The following is a 14,715-nucleotide window of genomic DNA, read 5'->3' on the forward strand; positions in this document are numbered from 1 at the left end:
GCCACGTAGAGGTTTGTAACTCCGTACCTTAGGACCTCAATATCTGAGGGCCACTCTACAAGAAGAGTCATGCTGTTCACAAAGTCAACTTCTGAACAGCATGAGACAACGAGATGTAATTGATGCTCAAGGGCAAATGACAAGTTTTGAAACATTTTTGGGGTATACCCACCACTGCTGTTAGCTTTTGCTTTAATAAATTGTTTGAGATAAGGAAATCACAATTGTACAAATGTTTCTACTTAAATGCCCTACTTTCATGTGCATGTACTGATATATTACTGTACCATAAACTTTTTACATTTTCCATAAATTTCACCCATAAGCCAAGTATATATAACTTTTTGTAAGTAGTGTATATACACACTTTATTTTACTATTTCTATTACTATTACTGTAGTACACAATATGTACTTGTGTAGATACCTAGTAATTGTGCTTTATGTATGGTGTTTGGTTACATGCTGCAAAGACAAAAGAATATTTACCTCCTGATTAACTGCTATGTACAACAATAACCTTTATGGTCCTATTATCATAACAGTGCACCATACATACTATGCAAATGCTAGGTACTGTTTGTACCTGGTAATTGTGTTGTATATATGGTTTTGGGTCACATGCCAGAAAGGTTTGCAAAATGTTTTACAATTCTACGAAGACCAATTTTACAGATACTTACCAGAAAACCAACTCATAACCTGCAATGAAACAGTGAACTTTCTTAATTTTCTGTAGAATATAATATAATGACCATATATAAAGGTGGGACGGGGCCAGCTTTCCACAGTCTTGGTGGGATCCATATTATGGATACAATAAAGCCGAAAAAGAGTATCACCACATGGAACAGGGGCTTCTTCAGCTCAATGAACAGGTGGTTCTCCTGGAATAGCTGAAAAACCTTCCAGACATGGACAACGTGTTTGTCTATGCATCTGCTGTAGATGAGTATATCGTCCAAGTAAACGTTCTCATGCCTGTCCAAAGGCTCTCTAAGGACCTTGTTTATGTACCGCTGGAAGATGGCTGGCCGTGGGGGACTGGTGCCAGTGAGGAGGTTAATAGCAATATCGTAGGTTCTGTGGGGGATAACTGAGGTTGCTGTTTGCTGTCTTCTACTAATTATGTACAGCTGCTTTGTGACAACAACAGTTGTAAAAAGTGCTATACAAATAAATTTGACTTTGACTTTGACAGTGACCTGCCGTCTATAGCTGCAAAGGGCATGTGGTCACTCAAAGGGACCAGCAGCAGGGATAGCTTCTAGGCCAAGCTGGTGTCCAGGAAGTTCCCTGCTGCTTCAGAGTCCAAGAAAGTTTGAAGGCACACCTCTGGGCCTGAGGGAGAGCTAATGGATCCATCAGCGGCCTTTCCTCTTCTGACAGACATTGGATGTTTTCCCAAGAGCTTGGGTCAAGCAGAACAGAAGTGTCCAGAAGACCTGCAGTAGAGGCACCTACCCTCATGCATGCGGGTTTCACGTTCCTGCTGCGGTAGGCGCTGTGCCCCAACTCCATGGACACCAGGGTCAGAATGCTTTAACACCCAAGGGGGCCCAAAATAAAATATGGGCCATGAGAGTTTCAGGCTGGTCTGGTACCCTGCACTCTGCATGTCTCCTGTAGAAGGTTGTCCCTCCTTTGCACTAGCTCTACTAGTTTATCTAGAGAGAGTATGGAGTCACAATAAGCTCGTCCTTGAGCTCACCGCTAATGCCATGGTGGTAGTTGCTGGCCATCCACTCACCTTCCGATGATAATGTGTGGAATTCAATGGCATAAACTGCCACTGATCTTTTTCCCTAGCACAGGTGCGCAAAGGCGGGGCCCTGCTTCCTCTTTACCGACTGTAAGGTCTGAAGTTTGATCCTCCTGATCTACCAGTATAGCACTTGGGTGCCGGTGGAAAGGGCTCAGCATGAGGATTGAGAGAACAGGGGTTATGCAAGTAACCTAATGATCTCTAGAGATTGACTTGTAGCCTTTGGTTGTCACATCCTCAAACAAATCTTTCCTCTTCATTCTTTTCACCTAGCTTGGTTGCCAGGCACTTGTTACTTGTCATAAATACAAAGCATGAAATATAGTTATTATTGCTTGTAATTTTGAAAAGGTGCCAGTAATAATGTTCACCTTTTTCTCTGGTTTTGTGTTATTCCAATGCAAACAAAAACAAATATATTATATTGTTTACAAATATAATATATATATATTATTTATAACTGCAACAAATAAGTTTTTTTTTTGTCATGATTGTTTGTGTTTTTTTTTTTATTTGACCCAACTGTAGCCTAAATCTTGTACTCATTAACAAAACAGACTAAATACATTTTGTAATTTTAACACAGAATGAGAGGCCTGATCCAGAGGAGGATTGGGCTACAGTCTTCAAGCAGATCCTAGAGCATAGAAGATCTGTAATAGAAGAGAGAAAGAAGGGGATCCATCACAGTAGCCGAAGTCTTGATAAACCTTTTCAATTTGGTGGGATACTGCACTGCATACAATTTCTTTATAAGCATTTAATATGACAGCACTTGCTACCTTGTGTATACAACGTACAAAGTGCTAATAGTAGTAATATTTTACACAGTTTATTATAGTGACAGCACGTTCAGAGATAACATGCTGAATCATAAGTGATCTGTTATCTAAATTATTTCAGAAAAGTGAATGTGAATTGCAAATTGTTTTTGCACCATTGCACAGATGACTACACTTATACTGACAATAAGATGGTACGGGCTTGCTCCCTCTCCAAGATGAGCCATTCCTCAGCTGGCAGTGCTGTTGCATTCCGCGAGTTACCATACAGTGTAGAGGACTCTGAGGAAGATGATATGGACAGTTCTCAAAACTTCATGCACTCTATACCGCTGAATTGGCAATACTCACCAGATGAGGTTCCACCACAGGTATATCAATAATTAAAATATTTTTAAATGTTTTTACATTTAAAAATTACATTACATTTGTATATCACATATTTGTATACTGGTTTCTATTTTTCCTCCAATGTCTCCTCCCTCATTGTTATTTCAACCTATATTCAACTCACTTATGAATTGGCGGGTTTAGCTTTAACCTTGACTTAAAAATGATTCTATTATACTTCTAAACTTATTGAGTTTATTATTATAAATATTAGGTGTGCTGTGTGTATATTGTAGAACTGAATACATTTGTATAAATTTTGACTGGGATGATTTCAGGAAAAAAACAATTTAAACTTGTACACCATTTTTTTTCTAATAAAGATGTATGGTTTACACTCATTATACCCAAAAACAAGAACCGTTCAAAGAATTGAATAAAAAACAATATTACATGATGTGTGAGTGTGCGTGTGTGTATAAAACAGATCTGTAAACAGACCCTACAGAAGTTCAGTTAAATTCATGCCATCAGGTTGGACTACTGCCCTCACATATAAGATTAGTAACTGGATAGTAAGCAACACCTTACTAGTCTTCCCAATAATATTAATAGTCTTGTTTTCTCTTTCTCTGCTTCAGATAACTGAGCTCAACAAGCGTATGTCAGCTATTGAGACCCTCCTTGGCCGTCTAGAAGAGAAAATTACTGTACCAAATCAACCATTGTCCCTCCCGGAGCAGGTAAATAAGCATTGTTGAGGGAATCTAAATCTGCCATAAATTATACAGTGACTATTACAAAGCTACATATGGGGTAGTGTGGGGCTTAATGTTTATAGAACTGGGTGATTGATCACAGGTTTGTAATTGTCTATTTAAAGAAAACTTTTAAACAGCCATAAAACTATTAAAATCACAGAGAAATGCTCTGTGTGATTCTTAGCAGGTCATACTCTAGAGAAGTATGAACCCTTAGGTAAGACTTGCCTGGCAACATAGATTTGTGTCTTGGTTTAATGGTTTGTCAGTGTTTAGCAGACTATTTGTGATGCTTTTTTGCAGAATCTGTAACCTGTAATGCTAGTGCCCCTACATTGTTATACTATTGCTTCAAGTTTGCATTTAAGTTTTAAGCTGAAAAGGTAATGCCTTGCATTTGAATAAAATAGAACATTCTCTTTTTTTCTTAGGCTGAACCTGTACATGGAGAGTTGTCTCCGGTAGACCAAGAGGAATTGGAGCTTAAGAAAAAGCTGGAGGAGCTTACTGAAAATATCAGTGACAAAGGCCTTTCTTCAGATGAAGAGGAAACAAATAAGTTAAAAGATGACATAAAGCCTTTAGGAGGAAGCAGTCATGAATGTTCCTTAATTACAAGAAGAGAAACTACACCAGTAGATAAACACAGCTTTTCGTGTGATGTGCAAAAGGTAAGATTTTTTAATGCTAATTTACCCATGGAGATGTTTTTAAATACTGTGGTCATTTTTGCTTTTTCACACTTAAAGAATCAACTCAATCAGTCAGCCTTAGGAATGTGGAAAAATACACTTTACCCCTGCAGTAAACGAAGGCTTCAGAACTGCATCTGACAAAAACCTTGCCATACTGTGTCAGTTACACTTTTTATTCCCCACAAACACACAATGACCGTGCATTACGTGACATTCACTCTTTGAATTAGCTGGTCTTTGATGTCCATTTGCCGAAGCACGCTGGTTTCCATCGCCTTTGATGTCTATATGCTGATAACACTGGTTTTCTGAGCCCCCTGGTGAAGTTGGTGTGAAGTTGATAGACCCCTATTGTTTGAAGATTACGAAGTCACCCTTTTTCTGTTCCTATTCCCCAGACAGTTTCACATGGCGTAAAACTAAAACAAATCAAATGAAAATAGTCTATATATACAATACTAAAATTCCTGCAAATTTCCCCCACAATACCTTTTACCATTGGTAAGAATTTAAACATATATTTGGGTGTGGGTGTTTCTGAGTGTGCACAAAAATCCTGATTTAATACTACAGCAGTACAAATATGAGAAAAGAGGAGTCAGTAACATGAAATACACCCTATATGTTCAAATGTTTGTAGACACCCCATCTAATAAATGCATTCAGCTACTTGAAGTTACCCATTGCTGACACAGATCATCACATCATCCAACATCTTGACCTCATTAACGCTCTTGTCGCTGAATGCAATCAAATCCTCACAGCAGTACGTCAAAAAATCTAGTAGAAAGCCTTCACTGGAAATTAGACAGTTACTCTGACAAAAGCTGGAAAAATATTTGAATACCCTTGATTTTGGAATAAACAATGAATAAGCAGGTGTCCCAGTATGGCCATATATGGAATATATATCAAAATAATATATGAACATATGGATTTGAGAATTGCTGGCCCTTAAGTACTGAAATATTTTTCATACATAAAAACTATACATGCAGAACACCTAATATTTGGTTAAATATCCCTTACCAAGGTGCACCTTCACTGGTACAGTTGAATAAAATGTGTTGTTTTTCTGGCATTAACCTGACAACACACAGCTTTCTCTATTTCACAGCCACAGTGTGTTTGTAGAATTTCCCTGTAGAAACACTGCAATCATGTTGCTACAGTGTTCTTGGAGTTGAATGCCTCACTTGTACTTTGCATATGTCCATGTGAAAATGCCTGGTTCCATCACAAAACAAGAAAAGGTAATAAATATGAAACAAATAATTGGTCAAAGTAAATTTTAAAACAGCCAACAAAACACCAGTGTATGCATTGTTTTGAACTCAAAATGAAGCATGGTCCCAAAGGGGAAATATTACAGTATCTCACAGAACAAACCACACACAACCACCCTCCACCCCTAATGAAGGTTAGTGTAAAAGCTCATGTTTCTCAGTAAATAGAGAAAAGCTCATCACACAAAATAATACTTACTTACTTACTTTTCACAATTGTTAAAATGTCTCAAGAAACCAGGACACAGACTTTACTACTTAATTTTTTACCCATGACAATGAATTTGTAGCATATGACAACCCTCCATTAAACCTTATGCTTTAAAGACATTCTTAGAAGCCATCTAGAGAACTAAAGAACATTCCAGCTTTACGGATATATGAACTGTATTTCATTTCCATGGAAAATCATATTGTTTGCACTTGGTGCATGAAAGTAAAAATGTATGGGGGACATTCATTCATGAGACACCATATGGAATCTGAAAAGTCTGGTAGCTAAAGACTGGTGTTAAATCTGAACTCTTAATATGATTTGTCTCTGCTTTCAATAATATTTTCCCCCATATAAAATCTCCAGAGGTCTCTCTTGCTATTTGTCTAGATCTTAAATCAAGGTATATATTAGGTTCTTGGATGTAGGACAGACTTTCAATATTTGAATTAGGTTTCCTTTAGTTTTATCAGATTCCATAGCTAAAGTAGTAAGTAGTCAAAGAATGCATACTCCTTTATAATAAGACCAAATGTTTGATTTTCTTTGTTTTTATCTTCCCGTTAAGGACAAATTATGTTTTATAAGGATACCACAATGTCTTTATTTCTTTTGTTTTGGCATATTTAATATTTTGTGTATTAATATTCAAGTCCCTGTAGGAAAGTCAGAATGTTGACACATGGTCCTAGGGATGGTAGGGGTGGTTTTCATAACCTTAGGATATGTCTCTTAAAACTGATTGTTCTATTTTAGCAACCACGCTGAGTGGTTACAGTCTAACATTGTTTGACTGGGGGTGAGGGACATTCAAAATAATGAAAAGCATGCAAATTGCCAAAACACACTTTAGTTTAAACCTTAATGAATATCAAATTCATCAAATAAGTAGATTAGCTTGCTGTTTAACAGTCCTGATAAATCAAGCAATGTATTAATATGATTATTTGTTGTACAGAACAGACAACATGAAACATGCAATTATTTAAGCTGGAACAGTTAGTTTTCTTTTTCGTTTTTCAGTGTCAGTTGTTGAGTTGAGTTAAAGTTGAAAATATTAGTTCAGCTCATGTTAAAAATTTGGCAGTAAATGTGAGTTCAGTTACGTTGTTGGAAAGAGATATCAAAGTTCCTTGCAGCTAGAAAAAGAGCAACAGAAAGGTCTGCACAGTTACATTACCACAAAATGAGCTGTAACAACTAGGAACATTTAGTGAAGTCACTCAGATGGGGAAAAAACTGTGCAGAGAGTAGGAAAAGAAAAAAAACGCACTACTTCCCCGCCCCATGGCCATATTCTTGGCGCCATGAGCAGAGAAAAAGAACATTTTTTGGCTGCTTCACAGCAGCTGAATTGGACACGGAAACCATAACAGGTCACAAACGCACTCACACTTTGTCCCTCACGAAAACAATTGACAGACTGCTCACGCTGTCACTGTGCACATACCAGCAGTAGTTCCTTTTTGTACTGTTCACTTGCACGGCTACTAACATACATAAATAAAACACTGTGTGAAGTATCATAGTAGTTTTACTGAGATGGTAACTGCCATGTTAGTGATATTTACCTCAAATATTAAAATTAATATTTGTATGCTGGAAAAAAGCATGCACTTAAAAAGACAGGCATTTAAAACTAGTTTGTGCCTAAACAAAGTAACATGTATGGCATTAAATGGGCAATGTGGTTTTGTTATTGCAGAATAAAAAGAATTAACTGAATAGTTCATGTCATCTGTAGAATCACGTTATCTGCAAACAGATGTACTTTGCTGTAAAACTGTAAATTATATTACATTAACTAATGTCCAGATCCTAGGAATTCTGCATGATAAAAAAATGTAATGTGTTCTAAAATGAGTGGGTAATAAGGGCAGGAAATATAGCCCTAGTTATTGTACATTTATTGTAGCAGAAGCATTGCCTACTATGTATTGACAGGCGGGCTGGAGTGTAAAGAGATCATGGCTCTGGGTAACAGTACAGTTGATATTTTTATTTAATAGCAAACTATGTATACAATGGTAGAGCTAGTGATCAGGCTGAGAAAGTAGTCTGGTTTAGCTTTTTCTACACCAACGGTGCAGTTGTTTCTCTGATTAGTTTCTCTGAATGTAAGCAAGCCGTCTCACTACCCTATGTGTCTGGCAATGGACTGAGTATTATTTGTTAAAACAATGAGGAAACTTCACTATTAAACTAGCAACTGTCTATAACCTGTGCTTCAGTGTCTTGTTGTTTTTTTGCATCTTTGCTAGCTGATAATTTGCTTTTTTGTATGGACTGTGATTGTGGACTGTTTTCAAAATGATGACTACTAGGTTGTACAGTATATGTGAATCAAAATCATTCTCTTTTGAGTATGTATACATATTTTTTACTATTAACACTTTTTACTTCATTTGTATCATAGGGTGCCAGTAATTCCAGTGAATAGACCTTTCCTCATACTGTATATACAAGCAAATATTTAAAAATCAAATACTTCAGTAGCTTAAAAACCAAAAAAAAAAAAATACAGTTTATTCTGTGATTACATAGAGTAGTATATAGCATCTTTGTTTAGCATCATTATGTATGATCTGGAATGTCTCACTTATTGCTAGGTCAGAAAGAAAAGCTTGTTAATTTAAATTTATTTAAAAAAATCTTACACTTGAACACTAGAGAGCATGTTTTGTTCTTACAACTGTTTATAATGTATCCAATTGGGCAGTAATTACTAATTCCAAGGTCAAAGACTCTTAAGTGTATCAGGATCAGTTTAATATGTGATTACATCAGTAGTAAGCACTACTTATAATCATATATACAATGTATGACTATATTATATGAATATTTGACATGCTTATTTATCCCAAAGTTAAATGTTAACAATAAACTCTTTAACATTTAGAAGAACCTGAATTCCTGTGAGCTGTTTCAGCTAGAGAGCAAAGTAGCCCTGACAGTTGCCAGCGTCCAGAGCACTAAGAGCGGGGTAAGACTTCTGCTTGAAATTTGTCTAAATTGCGCTTGTTAAAATGTTCTCATTTATGTTACAGTGCCTCTCATAAACTTTAAAGGTGAATAATATCTATTTTCAGGTCACAGACATTCAAAACAGGATTGCTGCCTTGGGTGCAACAGGAATAACGGAGGACAAAACCTGTAAGAAGGTGAGTGGTTCAATGGTTCAATCACTGTGAAAATCTGAGTGAGATTTGAGTCCCTGGGTGCTAATATGAAGTCTAAAATCCTTTGTAAATAGTTTTTGTTTAGTCTTATTATTACATGGGATGGACGTTTAGGGCCAATGTAGTACTTAACACTTACAATTATTAGCTTTGTTTAATGTTGCTAAAATTATGATTCATAGAAGTTTGAATTTAAAGTTAAAACAATGTTAGCTATGTCACATTCAAAACAGATTGAAGTATGTTAAGTATTGTTTTAATCACTTCTCTTTTTTTTACAGGCACCACTTGCCTCAGATAGAAGAATGTCTAATGACTTTCCTTTTAGTAAGAACAAAGTTTATTTTGCCTTTTGTAGCACTAAGTTCCTACATTTACAACTTCACAACACATTGTCTTCTGGTCACGAAGATAAAATAATTTTAAATTTAAATAGCAATTTATGCTATTTATGCTATTTATACAAAAAGTTCTAAAATGTAAACATGACATTTACTTATCCACATGGGCCCTGCAGTCTGCAAACATGAAATACATACATCCAGTATTTCTAGGCATTATACATTTTGCATATTGCATTTCAAATAGCAAGTTTAAAAATCCATTGACAGCAAAATAACTTTGTTTGCACATTTATTAATTTAAAACCTAAATAATTGTTTTCTTTCTGTTGGCAGGGGTCAGGCATGGGACAGGGTCACTGAGAAAGCTTAGTATCATATAAAACTTTTTTGTGACCATGAAGAGTCTCCATCATTCTACAAAACAATATTATCTAAACCTTTATTGGATATACCTGGCTTGCCAAATAAAATAAAACACCTTGGCACTAACTCTTAGCATACATTTAAAAAATTATAGTGGTGCTTAAAAGTTTTGAATTTTCTATATTTCTGCATAACCTGGACCTAAAACACATATAAAGTTCAAAAAGTATAAAAGTAGATTTGAGTAGGATTTGGAGAACTTGCTTCAAACTAATTAAGAACAAATCTGCAACATTTCTATTGGATTAACAGAACCTCATCTTGGACATTCCAAAATAATAACTTTATACTTTTTTACAATTTTATTATTTTTACATATTTTGGTTGTGGTGCATGACCCACATTCTCTTGAGAATTAGCTCACAGACAAATGTCCTTACATTTTCCTAACTAGTCTTAACTAGTTTGCTTGTATAGTTCAGAATCCATTGTTTTGCCAGTGGTAGCAAGTGGTCCTGGCCCAGACGCAGCACAACAGACCCAAACCATGGGACTACCACCAGAAACAAAAGCCAATAGCCTTTTTGCTTTTCCATGTGATCTTTAGCAAACTGCCTACGAGTAGCAATGTTTTTTTTTTGGAGAGCATTGGCCTTTTCTTTGCAACCCCTGCCGTGCACATCGTTGTCATTCAGTGTTCAACTCCTATTCATGATTCATGAACATTAACATTAGCCAATTTAAGAAAGGCCTTTAGTTGCTTAGGTTTATTCATGACCTCGCTGACTATTACACACCCTATTCTTGGTGTGATTTGTTGTTTGACCACAGGGTAATAATGGTCTTGCATTTCCTCCATTTTTATACAATCTGTCTAACTGTGTGTTGGTGGATTTCAAACACTTTTTTGTAACCTTCTCCAGCCTGATGAGCATCAGCAACCCTTTTTTTAAGGTCCTCAGAAATCTTCTTTGTTTGTGCCATGATGTACTTCCACAAACGTGTTATGGAGATTTCTGTTCTTTAAATAAAACAGGGTGCCCACTCACACCTGTTTGTCATCCCATTAGTTGAAAGCAATATTGTCCTCATTTGTTAGATTTATTTTTTCTTATCTACATTCTGGACTTTTGTGAAAGTTGGCAAGGTTTTAGGTCACATTTTTGCAACAACAACAAAAAAAGAAAATTAAAGAAATCACACACTTCCAAGCAACACTGTACATAGAGTATTGTGCTTGAAAACAGAACATGCTAGGTTTTGATTCTGTATCTGTAACAGCTTCTAAATATGCTACTGTGCCTTTAGTAACAAAGATTACATGTGACAAGTTATATTTACTAATTACTAATTACTTTTCTGAGCTTGCTTGGAAAACTTTATATTAGTATAAATATGAGTAGTACCTTTAGTGACTTTCCAATACCTGATTCAGCAACATTTTAGTCAACAAAAACCTCATGTAAAATTATACTTCAAGTACACTCCTAAAATAAGGGCTTTTTCAGTATTCATTTTTCATACAGGCAATGGTTCTATACAGAACAATGTTGTGCAGTTGTGCTGATGGAGGAATTTAACAAATGTGTATAAGATGTCTGAGATGTATTAAGTTGAAAGCACAGACCTATGTTGTCCTTACTATTTTATTACTTTTTATTACTACTTACTACTAAGTAACTTTTTCAGTAACTTTTTTGATTGCAAAACAGGACATTTTTCTTACTTTTTATTGTATGAAATTACATGGAATTAATTTTGTGGCAAATGGTTTAAACTGTATATTAAAATCTACAAAATGTAAAAAAAAAAATTATGTTGCAGTGCTAGAGTATTTAGTCGGTTTCTTACTTTTAGCAGTCATCTAAATACTCATTTTCACCAGTATTTTGCCTGTCTTTGCTTTCTCATCTTTTGTCTGTGTATTTTTCTCCTTTGTTTACACCTGCCATTCTTCATGAAACATATAGTGACAAAGACAGGTTTCATCACAGATATGGTGCACAACCAGGGGTATACAGCAGCACTCCACAGTAGAAAGCAAAAATGACAAGGAGTTGTAGTGCAGTAAACTGCACCAGCTGCAGAGAAGAGCATTTCTAATATTCCTCTAAAAGTCTTTAAAATTGACAAAGTGAGAAAGTGTTTCTTTTCTTTTCTTTGGTGTTGACAGTTTGATTCTCCTAATGTGGTACTAGCTAACACAGCAGTTATATGTGACTTTTCCATCTTCACTAGCCCAACCCACAAATGCCACATTATTAATTCCAAATCACCCTAGACTAAAAACAGAGTTGGTCAGTTCTGTATACAGAAATGCTTGTTATTGAGAGAGGTGAACTGACAATGGCCAGACTGGTTCAAGCTAATAGAAAGGCCATGATAAATTAGATAACCACAGTACAATAGTGGTGAGCAGAAAAAACATGGATGAGCTACATATTATGGACTACAGCCCATGTTTGGTTTCACTTCTGTCAGTCAAGAACATAAAACTGAGGCTGCAGTGGGCACAAACCCACCAAATCTGGACAGACAAAGACTGATATGTAAATCCAGTTATCTAAAGTCAACACTTTTGGGATGCAATGAAACAGGAGTTTCACAGAATAATTCAAGAATTAAGTGATGCTATGTAACATGGATCTCAAATATTTTTTTTCCAATATCTCTGATTTTCTTATCTAGCAATCTAATATGCAAGGGAAGTTTATTTGTATAGCACCTTTCATAAAAAGTGGCAATTCAAAGTGATTGCACAAACACAGAAACATTGGTACATTCCTAAGATCTAGAACCTCAGAGGGGTTTTGTGAGTATAGTTACAATTAACAGTAACAAAAATCTTAGATTCACATTTTTGATGTACTCAAGTTATTTCTAGCACCCTAAGTGCTTGTAGTGGGCATTGTGGGCAAATAATCCTATACATCTGCTTTGCGGAGCCCATTTGATTTTCCCATGTGATTGCAAAAGACCTTTGGGTGATTTAGCAGACTCTAGAGTGGTGCACTGTTCTACTGTGCAGCAACACTCATACAAAATTCATGGAAGACTCTTCACAAATTCATCTTTACAGTAGAGTCATCAGAAGAAAAGCTTTCTCTAAACAAAATCACGCTTTTACAATTACACGCTTTTATTACCTCAAGGCTAGATTACTGTAATGCACTTTTGCCAGGTTGTTCCAGCAGGAATCTGACCATATCAGTCCAGTTCTATCAGCACTTAATTGGCTCCCAGTTAAATTCCGTATTGACTACAAAATTCTTCTATTAACATATAAAGCTCTGACCAGAAGATGATGGGCCCCCCTTGTGAGTCTTGGTTCCTCCCAAGGTTTCTTCCTCCAGCTCTGAGGGAGTTTTTCCTTGCCACTGTCGCCGTTGGCTTGCTCACTGTGGGTCTTTGATCCTTCATGTCTTATGTTATTTCTTTTTTTGTCTCTGTTTTTACTAATTATGTAAAGCTGCTTTGTGATGACAACAGTTGTAAAAAGCGCTATACAAATAAATTTGACTTGACTTGACATCTGACAACATCTATAAAAAAATGTCCTGTGGGCTGATAAATTTAAATTTAAATAGAATTTTACATTCTTATGGAAAGGGGTGGATTGATCATGCTTTGAGCTTGTTAATCAATTGAATGGGAAATGTTTCATTGGCAGAGAGAGGAATGGATTCTATTAAATACCAGCAAATCCTGGAAGCAAACATTTGACTATCTATAAAAAAAACTAAAAATGAAAAGATAACTTCTACAGCAGGATAATGATCCTAAACACTTCACTACCTCAAGGTAAAAGTTGGACGTTTTGACATGTTTATAACAGTCCCCAGTCCCCCTAAACCACATCAAAAATCTATTGATAGGCTTCAGGCTAGCAGTTTATGCAGATCTAAAATCTTTTGCATTTTTGCAAGGAAGAATACCCAAACCAAGAATTAAAAGATTCTGCTGACTACAAAAAACATTTACAAACTGTGATACTTGCCAATGGTGAGATTAGTAAGTGCTTGCCATGCAGGGTGACCAAACTTTTGAATCAGTGCCTTACTGTAAGACATGAATCTTTTTTTAATTGTGTGAGTTTTGGAAATAAGGTCCTCTTTTGCTTGTATTGCTATTTACAAATAGAAATGTTGATTAGGATTCCGAAAAGGTACTTTCCTATAAATAAAGGCAAATATGTTATTCCCAGGAAACGCTTAATGTTAACCATGCCTTAATGCAAGCTAATTCAAATCCTGTGAAGATGTGTTCATAAGGAATCTTGATGTGGGAAATGTTCATTTGTTGCACAATGCTACTATTTGTATTTCTGGTACATGCTAATGCATACATGAGTGATTACAAGAAAGGATTACATTACAGCCAAAAAAGGGAACACAAGGAAGGAGTTAGTTAATTGTAACAGTGCCCCCCAGTGGAGGAAAGTGTTCTTGCCCTCCCTGATGTAAAACGCATTTAATGGAGATCTTCTTTTTAAAAGTGAAAGGGAAAAGAATGAAAATGACATTTACATTTATCAACAGCAACATGAGGAGCAAGACTGGAGAGCTGATAATTTCACTTGGAAAAACATTGGCATAAGGAACCCTAATCGCAGTCATGGAGTACATCACCTTTGCAATGTATTATTTGGGGAACAGTTGAAAATACAACGAAAATGTGAATGTTTAAAGGCACATACACTCAACATACTACAACATGAATGATGTAATAACAACATACATACTGTTTGACTACCTAAAAGGATTTGTGGGTGCACATACACAGAGTTGGTTACTGTAGCTGCTTTTCTGTAAATTATAGAGGAGCTGAGGATATTGATGGCTAATACTGATAGCAATGTCCCAATTTTCCCCTTCTTTGTTACACACTTGATTTTAAAGATTAATATGTGTCCCCTCTCCTGTTCAACATGAAGCTTTTAAGAAGTGCCCAGTTATCCCTACAGCCTTCCTAGTACACAAAATAAAAGGAACAAAACT

General features: G+C 35.9%; 1 protein-coding gene across 1 annotated transcript in view; it reads left to right on the forward strand.

The window, feature by feature from the left end:
* Positions 1–9,779, forward strand: part of mlphb (melanophilin b) — a 33,863-nt gene extending 24,084 nt beyond the window's left edge. The window contains exons 7-14 of the mRNA XM_072686456.1: positions 2,351–2,486; positions 2,712–2,917; positions 3,518–3,619; positions 4,069–4,308; positions 8,735–8,815; positions 8,922–8,993; positions 9,293–9,338; positions 9,689–9,779. Coding sequence (XP_072542557.1) covers positions 2,351–2,486; positions 2,712–2,917; positions 3,518–3,619; positions 4,069–4,308; positions 8,735–8,815; positions 8,922–8,993; positions 9,293–9,338; positions 9,689–9,735 — 930 coding nt within the window. The 3' untranslated portion in view covers positions 9,736–9,779. The remainder of the gene's footprint in view (positions 1–2,350; positions 2,487–2,711; positions 2,918–3,517; positions 3,620–4,068; positions 4,309–8,734; positions 8,816–8,921; positions 8,994–9,292; positions 9,339–9,688) is intronic.
* The last annotated feature ends 4,936 nt before the right edge of the window (positions 9,780–14,715 follow it).

Source organism: Salminus brasiliensis, chromosome 8 (genome assembly GCF_030463535.1).
Source record: "Salminus brasiliensis chromosome 8, fSalBra1.hap2, whole genome shotgun sequence".
NCBI lineage: Eukaryota > Metazoa > Chordata > Actinopteri > Characiformes > Bryconidae > Salminus > Salminus brasiliensis.